At 37.8% G+C, this 14109-nt stretch overlaps 1 protein-coding gene across 1 annotated transcript; it reads left to right on the plus strand.

The window, feature by feature from the left end:
* The first annotated feature begins 9302 nt into the window (after positions 1-9302).
* Positions 9303-11947, plus strand: LOC116258565 (protein RICE SALT SENSITIVE 3-like). Its single transcript, XM_031635755.2, has 7 exons — positions 9303-9526; positions 9638-9691; positions 9795-9971; positions 10147-10252; positions 10818-10859; positions 10948-11004; positions 11240-11947. The coding sequence occupies exons 1-7, from the start codon at positions 9381-9383 to the stop codon at positions 11699-11701; spliced, it is 1044 nt and encodes a 347-aa protein (XP_031491615.1). The 5' UTR covers positions 9303-9380; the 3' UTR covers positions 11702-11947.
* The last annotated feature ends 2162 nt before the right edge of the window (positions 11948-14109 follow it).

Genomic DNA, 14109 nt, shown 5'->3' on the forward strand with positions numbered 1-14109 from the left:
TTTTCTTCTTTGTAAGGACGCCACCAATTGAGTGGGCCTCAAACAAACCATACACATATTTTGCGTTGTTATTATTGTAGGAAAAGTACTCGAACTATTTGGTTTCAATAATGTGACCTCTGTCAAATCTTGTGTGGAGGGTATTTTGGTCTCTTAATTTTCTCGTTCCATTTTTGCCCTTACAAGAGAGAATGTCGTTTTTTCTTTCAAGGGCATTCTGGTCATTTCATGCCTTGAATACATGATCTGTTTCCATTTAAAAGGAGCTTTCCGTTAAGTTTGTGGCTTTCCTTTTGCCTATAAGATAAAAAAAGGAGATTTTAATTGTTATTTCTAATAAAAATTACATGTTTTCATGAAGCCCATTAAATAAGATCTTGAAGTGAACTTTTATTAACCTGAGGAACTCCCCCACAAAGGAAAAAAAAAAAAAAGGAAAAAAGCAGCCGCAATATTTACTTTTCAATATTACATTCCACCACTGAATTACATTCTATGTACTTGTTTGATTCGATGGGGAGCATATCCCTACTCTATGTATCACAGCAGATTCACTGAGAACAAGTTACAGACGTGGAATTAAATTCGTTGCGTGAAATTCATATATCATAAATGCATAGAATGAGATACTGTCAGAAGATCGAGGCAAATAATTCAACATAGCATGATATAATATAAAGGGTGCTCTCATGTGAACGATAATAAAAAGGATATATAAACATAAAAAGGACCAGAAATTAATACATTTCAAGCTGCGTCCTGATATGCAGATATGTCTAGCATAAATTCTAGATGAACGACAAACTTTCGTGTTTAAATTGTCGAACGAATTTATGAAGGTGGCAGCAGATTGACCTACAAGAAGCACTTGGTGCTCCCGGTACAGCCTCTCTCTTCCTCCCTCCCTCTCTAGCTATAGAGAGAGAGAGAGAGAGAGAGAGAGAGAGAGAGAGAGCTTGAATAGTGTCCTGTGATGATATGAATGGGTTCAAAACAATTTTCTTGGTTGATGTTCTAGATCAGAACTTTAGTAAACAAAATAAAAAAAAAATTGTAAGCATGAAGTTTTGATGTGCTGCGAGCCATTGATTATCTATGGCTTTGATTTTTCTTTCTTACACATATACTGGAATGTGTTTCAAAATTTGTCATTTGTTAAATACAATATATCGATCACATTCATCAAAATTTGATCGCCCGGTCATTAATTTTATTGAATGGAATACTGAGACACAAAAAAACTTGGGACACAGATCTAATCATATCGTCTGATTATATATTTAAAATGACCATTTTAATAAGAAGCATGCATGCAAGACCCCAAACAGAGCCCAGACGTACCCTCTTTTGTAGTGCAGCATCCTTTTGTTTAACGTACCATACAAATGTGGCCAACTTCTAAGTAATTTACTAGAGAAAAATATGAGTGAATGAATGATTTCTATTAAGAGTCACTCAGCCATCTAAGTAGGGTCATTCATCAGAACAAAATGAGTAATTGAGAAAAAAATAAGAAAAAAAAGGTGTAAACTAATACCAGTTGACAAAAATACGTATCATTGTTTTCTTTGTTTTTTTCTTAATTGTCCATTATGATATATTAGATAGTCTTGGTTAGATAGCTAGGTGATTATGAAATACCAGAGTTACCATTCAATTTTTTATATATATTTCAGAACGATTGAGAAAAGGGCTAACTCACAGACTATTTGTATTAAGTCAAAAATTACTCCCACAAGTCTTTTTTGTTGTTTGGTAGGTGCTAGACTATTAAGTAGTTCATCGGGAATGATCTCAGCCTTTGATACTTTTTTGTGTTTGACAAAGAAAGATCAGAAGAAAAAGTTGGAAGTTAATCCTGGATGACTAAAACGTTCCACCTTCTTTTGTCTCAACCAGGGTGAACTAACTAAATAAATAATATCATTCATGATGAATTTTGCATCCAAGACAAGATTAGTTATGTGCAGACCCTGTACACAAAAAGAATTATTTAGAAGTATGTAATGACCAAAATACCTTGACTAAGATAAAAAAAAAAGAGTTTTTTTTTTTATAAGGATGCCCCTCTTTTTTAGTGTAGATTTGTTGTATGCACTCCTTTTATATATATATATATATATATATATATATATATATATATATATATATATATATATATATATATATATATATATAAGAGAGAGAGAGAGAATGCTTTGCTGGATTGAGATATAACACAATGTAAACTGGAGAACAAGTTTTGTATGCCGCTCCGTATATATAACTAGCGCATGTTGGATGTGAACTATATAATCAATATGCACATTTACTTTTATACTCAAACAGTGCATATGCATGAGATAATAAGTAAGTATAAAATAATAAACAAATATAAGATGATATATACGAGACAACAAAAGATTTATAAGATAACGCTAAACATAAGTATAAGATAATGTTTATGAGATAACAAAAGATTTATGACATAATGTGATAACGAACTGATGAATGAGACAATGCTAAATGTAAATATGAGATAATGTTTATGAGATATTAAAAAATCTACGAGATAACAGATTAAATATAAGTATGAGACAATGTTGATTAGATAATAAAATATTTATAAGATAATGAGATAACAGACCGGTGTATGAGATAACACTAAACATAAGAATGAGATAATATTTATGAGATAATAAAATATTTATGAGATAATGAAATAAGCTATGAGTTGGACAAAAAAACAAAAAGAGCTTTTTTTACTGCTTAGAATGGTAACAACATGTCTATATAGACTAACAAATTTTACCATAATCGAATCCTCAAATTTTTTTTTTACACTTTCTTTTTTTGTCCCTACAAAAAAATTCTTTTTTGTATTAATCATGAGCATTTTTTGTTATTATTAAAATAACACAAGAGATTTCATACATAGTAACAACGGACATAACCAGCTTCGGATAAACTACAGAAAAGCTAAGTACTGAAATTTTAGGTGTTCAACAATGATGCAAGCCTACAAAATCTCCGCATAGGCAACATTCAGGCGGCAGTACAATGGTTTGATTGAATAATATGCGGAAAGGAAAATCCGAAACGAATCGCATCTACTCCTAGACATGACCTCTTGTAGATTGTTGTCCATGGCACTGGCAGGCCACCATGTGCCATCCTCACTGTAAAGAAAGAAAACCACCAGGAGGTTGACAAAGATAGAGATGCCTTATGGAAGTCAATCAAGAAAGATGGTGGCTGTCTCCTTATGCACAATGAGCATGTACTTTCAGGCAGCAACAATGACAAATTGGAGACTGTTTTACTTCTCAACTTTTAGTTTTTATATTGCCTGTACAACTGGGAAATGCTTGTTGGACGCAGCTTCTGTCCCACCATGAAGAGCTCCAAGTGATGATTCGTTTTTCTTCTTCTTTCTAATGTGTTGCCACCCACTCAATCCATCTGCTTTCCTTTTCACTCTTCCTTGAGAGGCAGCCTCCGACTGTTTGTTGTCACCATAGTTGGCAGGGGAAGGATGCATCTGGTGTGGCTTCAAACCTTTTTGGTTACTAATTAGAATGTTTTAAGAAAAAAATTAACATATAAAATAAGTTCTAAAAGAGAACGAGATGTGGGCATCGTTTGTTCTTTCTGTTTCACGTAACCAGTCAGATCCATTGTCGACCAAGCTCAAGTAGGACGACAGGGCAGCACTGAGTAAGTGGACCCTCTACAAGCATGTGAAAATTGACATCTCTCTTTATTTTTTTTCTCTATCGCGTAGCATTCAATGAAGGGAAAGAAAAAAAAAAAAGAAAGAGAGAGGACGATAGCATATTTATGAAGTCGTGATTTAGCTTCCGGTCCAGATGCAGGATGTAGATCAGGTGTTTCACTGAGTACTTTTGACTCGACGGATCAGATACTATTCCATCAAGCTGTATCAAATTATACATCAGGAGATGTTGAAATTCTTAGCAAAGGGCTACGACTAACGTGTCTAGCTAGACACCCAGTCAAGGATATGAAACAATCATAATTACGAGCAACAGATATCCGGTCATGGATCTGAAATATTTCAAATTTTCAACCATGCAGGAAAGACCCACAGGAATCCCAAAAAGATACCAGTAACTTGGTCAACAAATTGTTGATTTTGGTTTCCCCTCTTGTGCTGTATTCTTCTTCAGTACAGGTAAAGGGTGTGTGACTTAATTGGGGCATGATAATCTGCTTATGGCAGAGGGTCAACTGGAAATCATGAAACTGCCCACTACAGAAAATAAAGGAAAGGAAAAGCAGAGACAGGATGTAGAACAATTGTCCCACAGACAAACTAATGTGGAGGACATTACCTGTGGCATACAACCAACTCCAACTATCTTTCATGATCACATCAATACTTTAATGTGCTCGCATCTAGTTTCCCATTTATCTTTCTTTTCCCTTCTTTGTGGTTCAAATTTTAGAAAAATTCAATTTCATGGGACTTCATAAATTGCTCTTGAGGTAGGAGAGCTAGGCTTACTAGTTTAACTTGTTACCTACAGTTAAAAGCTCCAGAAGAACCTTCATCTAAGCAACCATGGCGGAGTTGCATCTCATAAGTTTCTTTTGATTAGAAAGCCAATAGTTAGGATAATGATAATTCTTACATATTAGCACTGGGAGGCAGGTTTAATGTATCCCAAAAAACTAATATGCTAAATTCATCCTAACTGTTTCCATATCCTTAATCATGTATCCACGCATTTCGACACTTGCAAATCATTCTTATTCATGAAGCTGGGTAGCCCTTGTAGGCAACTTTTTTGGCATTTCAAGATTGCAGTACAGTAATTAGTGTTGCTAATCTCCCGAATATTGAATGAGCATAGCATTTTGTCTGTTGTCGATTATAGCTAAAGAATCATTTGATAAGCCACAAATCAAACTAATGAGGCTTCTGCAAAACTCATTAGCAGTTGGCGATCTTTTCTGTACACCTGCATGCGCAAATCATCAAGTACTAATATGTCATATGTTCACAATTTCTTCATTTGATTGTCTATTTTGTCGTCCGATCCACGTTGATACAGTTGGCTCAAAACCATTTTAGTTGGACTGCAGCCCATCTTGATAAGTTCCATATTTCTTAGGTTGCTAGCTAATTTGGTTTCATATATCGTGTTGGATCAACTGTTCTAGTTTCTGATTGGACCAGTTATTGGATGGTTCAGTATTTATGTACGTGGACCAAGACATGTATCTGGATCGAGTTGCAAGGTAATAATTGTCAGATTAGTTGATAACTTTCCTCCACCCAGATGCGAGCTTGAGTTTGCAATCCACTAGCAATTATCTTGTAGTGGTTCCACTGGTGTTCGCATTTTGAGTTTTCTGAATTCTTCAAGGCTTCAAATGATATGAATCAAGAAATCCTGGATGGTACCCTCAAAGTGGTCAGGATGAGGAACATGTAACAGGTGTCAAGTAGATAACCTCAGTTTGCCATTTTGTTGCTTGAGCTTTTCCGTGGTGCTAATCGTGCACGGTTTTACCCTAAAAAACAAGACAAAAAATTTAAAGATAAAAACCGCGTCATGCTTTAGAATTTAAATTTCTCTCTCTCTCTCTCTCTCTCTCTCTCTCTCTCTCTCTCTCTCTAGAGAGAGAGAGAGAGAGAGAGAGAAATATTTGTTTGGTTCTTTGGGTTTATCGCACAGTGCACCACATGATGCACTGCACGACAGTGAAAGGAGGGAGAAGGAACTCATCCTACCATTGCCCGACGGGAGGGCACATGTGATTGTCGGTGCTGCCCATTGCAGCGGGAGATGAATTCGCCGTCCGGCAGTTAGGGGATGAATCCCCCTTCCCCTTCCACCATTATCGTGCACACAATTTAAAAAAATAGATGGAGATTTGATGTCCCTTGATATTTAAAATTTTTAGAGTACTATATATATATAGAGAGAGATGGATGCCACAATTGGTTGATGTGGGACGGATAGGAAAGAATGATGTGATGAGAATTGGTTATTAAACAAACGGCAGCACTGAGCACCACCTCGTCGTAGTCATGCAGTGCATGCAGCAGGAGGGATCGGGACCATCGCCCTTCACGTGAAATATTTGGAGTTTCCTCTCATTCTGTGAGAGAGAAAATAACAGTGGAGCGTGAACCTTCTGAAATTGCATGCTGGAGTTGGCAGAACTATACTACTTGCCTTTGACCAACAACCCCACCACACACTTAGAATATAAAAATAAAATAGAATAATATTATAAGTTGTAGTTTACAAAGAAAAAAGCAACCACCATCTATCTCCCAAAATTAAAACTGTTCAATCGTGTGCTGTTTAGCAATACTCCACCTGTTCGCTCGTTCACTCGTTCTGCCATATTTGGATCCTACCAAACCTCCCAAAAGAAAGTGTTTGATGAGTTTATTTGTGGAGTCCAGCTTTTGCATTATTCTTCTGAGAACTGGCCCTACACACTCGATCCTGTCCTGAAAGGAGTTTCCAGACCCACAAGACCATAACCCTATGTGAATGATCTTCTTTTTCTTGTAAGCCAGAATCAAAAGATCGCGTGTTTATGTATATGGATATATCATATATCTCCCCCGATGAGATGGAGTGTTATTTTAGTTGTCTCAAATAGTAGTCTCTCTCTCTCTCTCTCTCTCTCTAACAGATAAGATCCAATATTAATTCGGCAGTCGGCTATTTGTGGCTTTCCAGTCATATTTACATTATATATATATATATATATATATATATATACTTATACTTTGACAAAATCTATCACATTGGCATTCACGAGTGGGAAAGGACTTCTAAAATGTAGGTTTGTCGGAAGCAAGGCTTTCTCTCATTCTCATGAATACTCTTAAGTTGTACATAAAATAATGGTAGCGTCGCATTATGTAACGATATCAGAACCTGTCGGCTCTCAATATTAGCTCACTAGATCACAACTTGCGACCTGCACACTGATACGTACAAACGTAATAAGTTAACTGGACAGATTTTTTGCTTCCACAATGATCAACTCAACCGAAATCTGAAGCAGCTAAGATAAAGAGTGGATATTGGTTCGATATTGATGCCAGGAATCAGCCTTGAAGTTATTTTGCTGAAAGATCAGAGCATCGGTCTGTTACTCAAGAAAAGAGAAAAATGTAAAATAAGAAATTACCAATCGCTCTCATCATTCAACATCGGAAAATTTTGCACCATATGTCAGTGGCATTGCTTTGGTTAAAACTTCAACCTCGCAAAGCTTCACCACTGAGCCGTCCACATCATATATATGGTACCATTGTTGTCAAAAGGAGTCATGCCAGCCGACTTTCTTGTTGAATTTCTACCTAATATTGAAGAAGTGGCATGATACTGTAATCTGAGTGCTGAGCAAAGTATTCTGTCCTAATGATGATATTACTTTTTGACGTCACTCACACGCCACAAAATCTCTGAAGTATAATGGTGATTCTGGAAAGGAATATCCTTCCAATAATCACTAGAAAGAAAAAGTGGTCTGTGAATGATCGCTAGTACCGTACCAGTGATTTCTAACCAAAAAACATCGATTTTGAAAAACTGCTAGAATGTTAACAAACCTGTATCATATTATCAACCTGTTCATTGAAGCAACATCGTCAACCAGCTGCAGCCGAACAATCATAAATAAACGACTAGAGAACCAGAAGAATATTTCCTTGTTCTAACTTTATTCTGCTTGAGCAAATTTGATATGCTTCCTGCTGACAATGCTGTATCTCGTGATTTTTGGGTTGCTTGGTTGTTCCTTCTCCTATGGCAGAGGTCACTTTCTATGACCTTTCATGTTACTGGCTCCTCTCTTTTCATATTGAGACAGAAACTTATTTTGCATGGATGATCACATATAGGGGATATCATGATGGACATGGAACCATGGAATGGACCATGGACAGCTTCATAAATATGCAGTTTCCATGGGGCCCGCAACAAGAAAATGGGGTATGCAAATTATTGAATCACCACCACCATCAGGTTCATGACCTATCACGGTTCACAACTGCCACCAACATCATCACTGCCATCAGAAATGATACCTGCAATGACCAATTGTACAGGAACACCATAATGGTTGTCATTATTAGTGAGATATTACAGAGATACCTTTGTCACTTCGATGAGAAGAAGCAGACAAGACCCAGAATAAATGGTGGGAGTGAATAGGCCTGAGCTAGGTCTGTCTGTACGGTTGGTCAAAGAAGTGAAGGGTGGAACTCTGTCAGAGACAGGCGAGGAAATGGAGCACATATTGACCTGTGAGTGAGGCAATGGCAAGTTTCCGAGCCACCATAAAAAGGAAAGGGAAGGACTTCATGAAAGCACAAGGATATAGTACTTTGAGCTTCATCAATTTCTAGCACTCACTTTCACGTTTCTGCAAGCGGCTGTTTTCACCTTCACCTGTGCTCTACATGGCCCCCTTTTTCACACAAGCAGCAAAATGACGGAAGGGAAAAGGGGATGCCATCAAATGAAGCATCAACAATATTATTAACTAAAACGGCGGAATAGTAAAGGATTGAGTGTAGCAGTTTGTTCTTTTCTTTCTTCTTCTTATTAACCCAGGCGTGCTTGCAGCAAATGACCAAGCGTTCAAGTATCAGCACTACTAAGCTCGCCAAAATTTGAAAAAAATATGTAAGCTCCTCTACGAGGAAAGATTAGCAACAGTTGAGAACGGAGTATCGAAATAATAATTTTAGGAAGGAAAAAAATGTGAACTAAAAACTATTTATCTCCTGAGGAGAGTAATATCTCTGTCTGAGGGGAACAATATCTCAGAGTCTTTTCGAGCCTTCCAGGAAAAAGTGGCGATATCCATTACCATGATCTGTAATAGGACCATAATATCTAAGAACACAAAAACTCATCACGCAAAGAGAGAGAGAGAGAGAGAAGAGGGGGTGCTGTGCGTAAACAAGATATCAAATTATAAAAACTCAAGGACAGAAAAATGATTGGACAGAATAAAAGTATATTTTATCATCCATACTATACACAACAAAAAAACATCAATAAAAGTGTTCTGCTACTATTAGCAGTTGAGAGCATTTTTAGGCTATTTGTGAAAGAATTATAGTCAGACGAGAAAAGAGATCGCAACACCCTTTTATCAATTTAAGGAACAACATTGAACGGAGAAGAATGGGAAAGGAGACCACCAGGAAACGGAAAGCAAAAGTAGGACCAAGGATATGACGTTGACATGAAATTAATAGCATGATAAGTACTGCAGCAGTACGCAATGTTCAAGTATAAATTGGGAAGCCTTCCTAGCTCACATGGGTGGTAGGCCTAGAAAACAGAGAATGGTGGGGTATTTTTGCAGAGGGAAAGACAGCCAGTAACACAATGGAAGAAAACCTCAGTAATGGGCTGCCATTAGCTGTTACACATCTACTCCAACACACTCTGAGAAGCTTGTGTTCTCATGAGACTTCACAGTGGGTCTATGCGATCTTTTGGAGGATCCTTCCTAGAAACTACCCGCCACCCAAGTGAGAAAGAGCGCTTATTAATTTAAACTTTCTAACATATGAGTTGTTTTTCGTGTATGAAGTCAATTAACTTTCAATTCCATTGTTTTGTTATCTGTCTTGATCTTGCAGGTGGGATCTTCAAAGAGGACCCTATGACAGGTGTAGAGGAAACAGAAGAAATTGGTATTAGTTGCTCCACCACTAGTATGAAACTATGCATGCAATTAAAAATGATCAGCATTTGTGGTAGTTACTTTTCTATGTTTCCATGGTGACAATAATGTAGGATACTTGTTTGGGAAGATGGCTTCTGCAATTTTGCTGCATCATGCGTCACTGCAACAGGATCTTTCAGTTGCATGGACTCCACATGCTACGCCAGTCCAGAAATTCAGCAACCCAAAGGCCTAAAACCGGAGTTGTTCTTCAAGATGTCACACGAAATATACAACTATGGGGAAGGGTATGTATACTTTTCTTTTATCAATTAAACAGAGAAAGTGCGCGTACAATGGGGAGTGGAGCTGATCTTTACCATGCCACCACGGCGAAGCAAAACTCCATGAGCACCCGTTACTCATGAAGTTACTCCAGAAGCAAATATTGACAAATCAATGCTTCCATTTCTTTTGAATCAGTTTGATTGGGAAGGCCGCTGCAGATCATAGTCATAAATGGATTTTCAAAGAGCCTGATGAACGTGAAGACAATTGCTTGCCCGCATGGCAGAATACAGTGGATTCAGTAAGTTCCAAGAATTTTTCAACCAGTGGTGTACGTGTCATTGTCTTTTTATTTATCTCATGTAAAAACTTCACCCCAACCGTAAAACTGATTAAGGCACTGTTGAGGAAAAGGGTGATATTTGGTTTCCCCAATGCTCCTTAAAGTTCGAAATGTCGGCATCTTAAAGGATAGTAATTGACAATATAATGTTTTGAGGTGGTCTGAACTCTGAACGATTTTTGCATGTTTTCTGAAATTTCATCTGCTTTTTCTTCAAATTCCCAAACTTCCAAGACACTAAAATGGGCTTCTGAACTTATTGTAGAGCTTGCAAATTCATAAATTAAATAGTTCATGCTTTACCAGTAGAAGAAGACCATTTTCCAATGTGATGCAAAGGTTTCAAACAGCCTTAGTCACACTTCAGGCAGCATTACATCCTGATCTTTGGGAACCTTATCATACTCATCGATCTATGCAAGAGAGTAATACCCTTCGGGATTGTCAAGCTGTGGAACGTTGCATCTCTTCAGCTACATAATGAGATTCTCTAACAAGTTACTGACCGATTTATTGGTTTCAGTATCCAAGGACGTGGGAAGCGCAGTTTCGGTCTGGAATACAGGTTAAGACAAATACCAGACCTTTCCCTCCATAAATCATATTAGAACCATGGGCTTTCACTAACGGACTTCTCTTTTTTCCATCTGCAGACAATTGCATTAATTGCAGTTAGCGAAGGAGTCCTTCAACTTGGATCAGTTAACAAGGTTACAGACTCTCTCTCTCTCTCTCTCTCTCTCTCTCTCTCTCTCTCTCTCTTCTGAACAGTAGACCCCCTTGAGCATGCAACCCAATTACGATTTTGGCCAGGATGAAAAACGTAGGGAAACAAATTATGAACAGGGATAAATTTTTGAAAAGAAACTGGTAGTATTTTGCTTTCAAGAAGAAAGAGACATGCTTGAACATCAAGTTCTGAAAAAGAGATTGACATGATTGCAGATTAACGAGGACATCAACTATATATTTTTACTAAGGAAGAAGTTTAGCTATATCGAGAGCATCCCTGGAGTCCTCTTACCACATCCCTCATCCCCTGCCTTCCCTATGAATGGAGAAGATTGTGCTCTCATGCCACACAACAGCTGGTCCATCCAGGCAAACCACATGATGCCTAGAGATGGAGAATATGCAGGCTACTTCACTCTTGGGCCTCAGCTCCTTGGGCAGGAGTTCAAGATAACACCTTCCATGACAAGCCTTGAAGCGCTACTGTCCAAGTTGCCCTCAGTTGGACCAGTTTCTTCTGAAACAGCTGCATGTTATGGAATCTCCCCACAATATGCTTCACCTTTCACAATGGGTAAGGCAAAGATGGAAGAAGATGATGAATTTGAGCAACTGGCTGGACTTCATCTGGGGGGAGAAAGTAGCGGTTCTATGTGCTCACATCACCAATACTGACTTCCATCATGTCATAAAAATTTGTGTTGGCTTTCTAAGAAGCTTCCTAAGAAAATTATTATCTGTTGTTAAGCCCCTCTGGTTGGGTTCATTAATTTTCAAAAACGCCGGCTCATCTGACAGCCTTGCATGCGAGAGAGAGAGAGAGGAGGAGGAACAGGAGCAGGAGGAGGGAGTTGGGCTTCCAGATTATGGACTCTAAGCTAAAAGCTGCTTCTTCAAATGTTTGAGAGTTACATTTCTAAATTGTCGCTTAAAACTCAAATTGTAGAGCAGAATCTAATCCATTCATGCTTAAAAGGTGCATGTGATAATTTCAACAGAAGAAACGGCAAGAAGAATTTGATCAGGGAAAATAATTTGCCTTTAATACGCAAAAGATTTCACATATTTTTTTATTCCAGCTATGGAGCATGTGGTTCCTGAAACTGCTAAATAAACACCTCATATCAGTAACTGTAAGCCATGGAAAGATGAGCAATGTACTTTTCTTGGGAAGCCTTTTTGTGGTCAAATATTTATTTGTGTTGCTCTATATTGCAATTTAGTTCAACCAATGTGGGGCTTATGATGAGTTATCTAGCTACTCCAATCCCTGGCTAACAGACAGTTGATAGGAATGCCTGACGCTGCTAGCTAGCTTTTCATATAAACAGCTGGGGACCAAATAACCTATTTGATTCAAAAAAGTTTCAAAAACGTTAACCGTATTTTGGATGATCAAGGTTCAATCTATTACTCCCATCATCCGAGCATATGCTCATGCTCCCTCTTGGCTTGGCAGGAAGGACTGCTGTGGGCAAGGCCTCTGTTGCTCATTCTGATGATTCTCTTGGATGAATTGCCTGAGAGTCTTGGATCGTGTGCTGTCCAAAGAAGTAATTAGACCGTTACTCCTGACATAGACCCTTCTATAGTCTATGTGTTTGTAAATATTATACAGTTAGTTTTTTGTGTTCTATCATTAGTTCATGAATATAGTTCATGAATATAGGTTGTGTTTGTTTCAGCATGGATTTCAAGTCGGATGCCCTCCCCATCCAACAACCTTAAATTCATGGATTTCAATATATAGTATAGATTTAAATTTCATGCTAATAAAATCCTCTGCTTGTTTAAACTGAAGATCTCCCAAAACACACTTTTTATTGCAGCCTCAGATTTATCAAACGCAACAACAGGGAAATTTCAACTTCCATGCAAGAGAAAAACACATACAAGCAACGTTGTCATGTCCAAAGACCTACTAACCAAACCTAATTTCTCCCTTTCGTATTAGAACCTCTCATGATTTGAAATCTAATAACGTCCGAATTGACAAACTTGAACCCATTGAAGACTTTTTGGTACCATCATCCAGTTAGTTCTAGGAAAAACCGATTAAAATCGAGTTCGCATTGCAACACGCACTCTATTGCAGAACACAGGAGATAATTACTGCTTTTGGATGATGGACGTCATTCCCTGGAGACAGCATCTAACCTCTTTCCTCCTCAATCTCAGTGTCCATACCAACGAAAGCTTCCTCTTGCTAAACCTGTGCAGTGCTTTTTTTTATCGACTCCAAAGGTCTTCCTATTTGCTGAAATTGTCCTGGATTCTTTCGTATTGCGTTGCATGCTTAAGCTAACTGATTAGAAGCTCACATCATCAATGGGCAGAATCCATACAGGGACAAGATATAAATTACATGTTCTTAAATAACTCAAGATATAGTATTCCTTGGATTAGGCGCAGATGAAATGTCCAAACAGTGCTCTTGGAAAGCAATATTTATCAATTATGATCTCCCTTCGAATAGAAAATGACAATCACAGTATATGCGGTTTAAACCAATCATATGTTCCATATCACCCCGTCTATGCTTGAAAGTAAGACAACTGCCTCTTCAGTATCGATGCGCACCTCGTTTTTGGGAGATGACCACCTCTATGAAGCACAAGCTCATCTCGACATGAGACATGCACCAATCCCTGAAGACTTGAACCTAAGCAAGCTCGATCCATTCTGTGTGATGTGAGCATTGCCTCAACCCCATCATATGCAGCTTAAGCAGATTCACTTGTCAATCATTGTTAGAAACAATTAAAACGTTGAATATTGAAACTGATTTCAATTGAAACATGATTTGCTAGAAAATGGAAAACGTGAGTTCCACAAGATGAAATTTCTGTTTACACATCCAAAGACGTAGAAAAAGAAACATGGAAAAAGAAAGCCTGCACGAACGATTAACTTTGCCTAACCACTCAGAGACAAACAGGATTACTTAGATAAAACTGCGTACAAACAAGAAACAAGGGGTCATTTCTGGATATTACTTTTGCTCGTGAGATTCAGATATTTGGACGTGTTCAAATGTTCTTGATTGACCCATCAAAATGTCAATCACAAAGGTAATAACAATA

The sequence above is a fragment of the Nymphaea colorata genome, chromosome 8, assembly GCF_008831285.2.
Source record: "Nymphaea colorata isolate Beijing-Zhang1983 chromosome 8, ASM883128v2, whole genome shotgun sequence".
In the NCBI taxonomy this organism is placed as follows: Eukaryota; Viridiplantae; Streptophyta; class Magnoliopsida; order Nymphaeales; family Nymphaeaceae; genus Nymphaea; species Nymphaea colorata.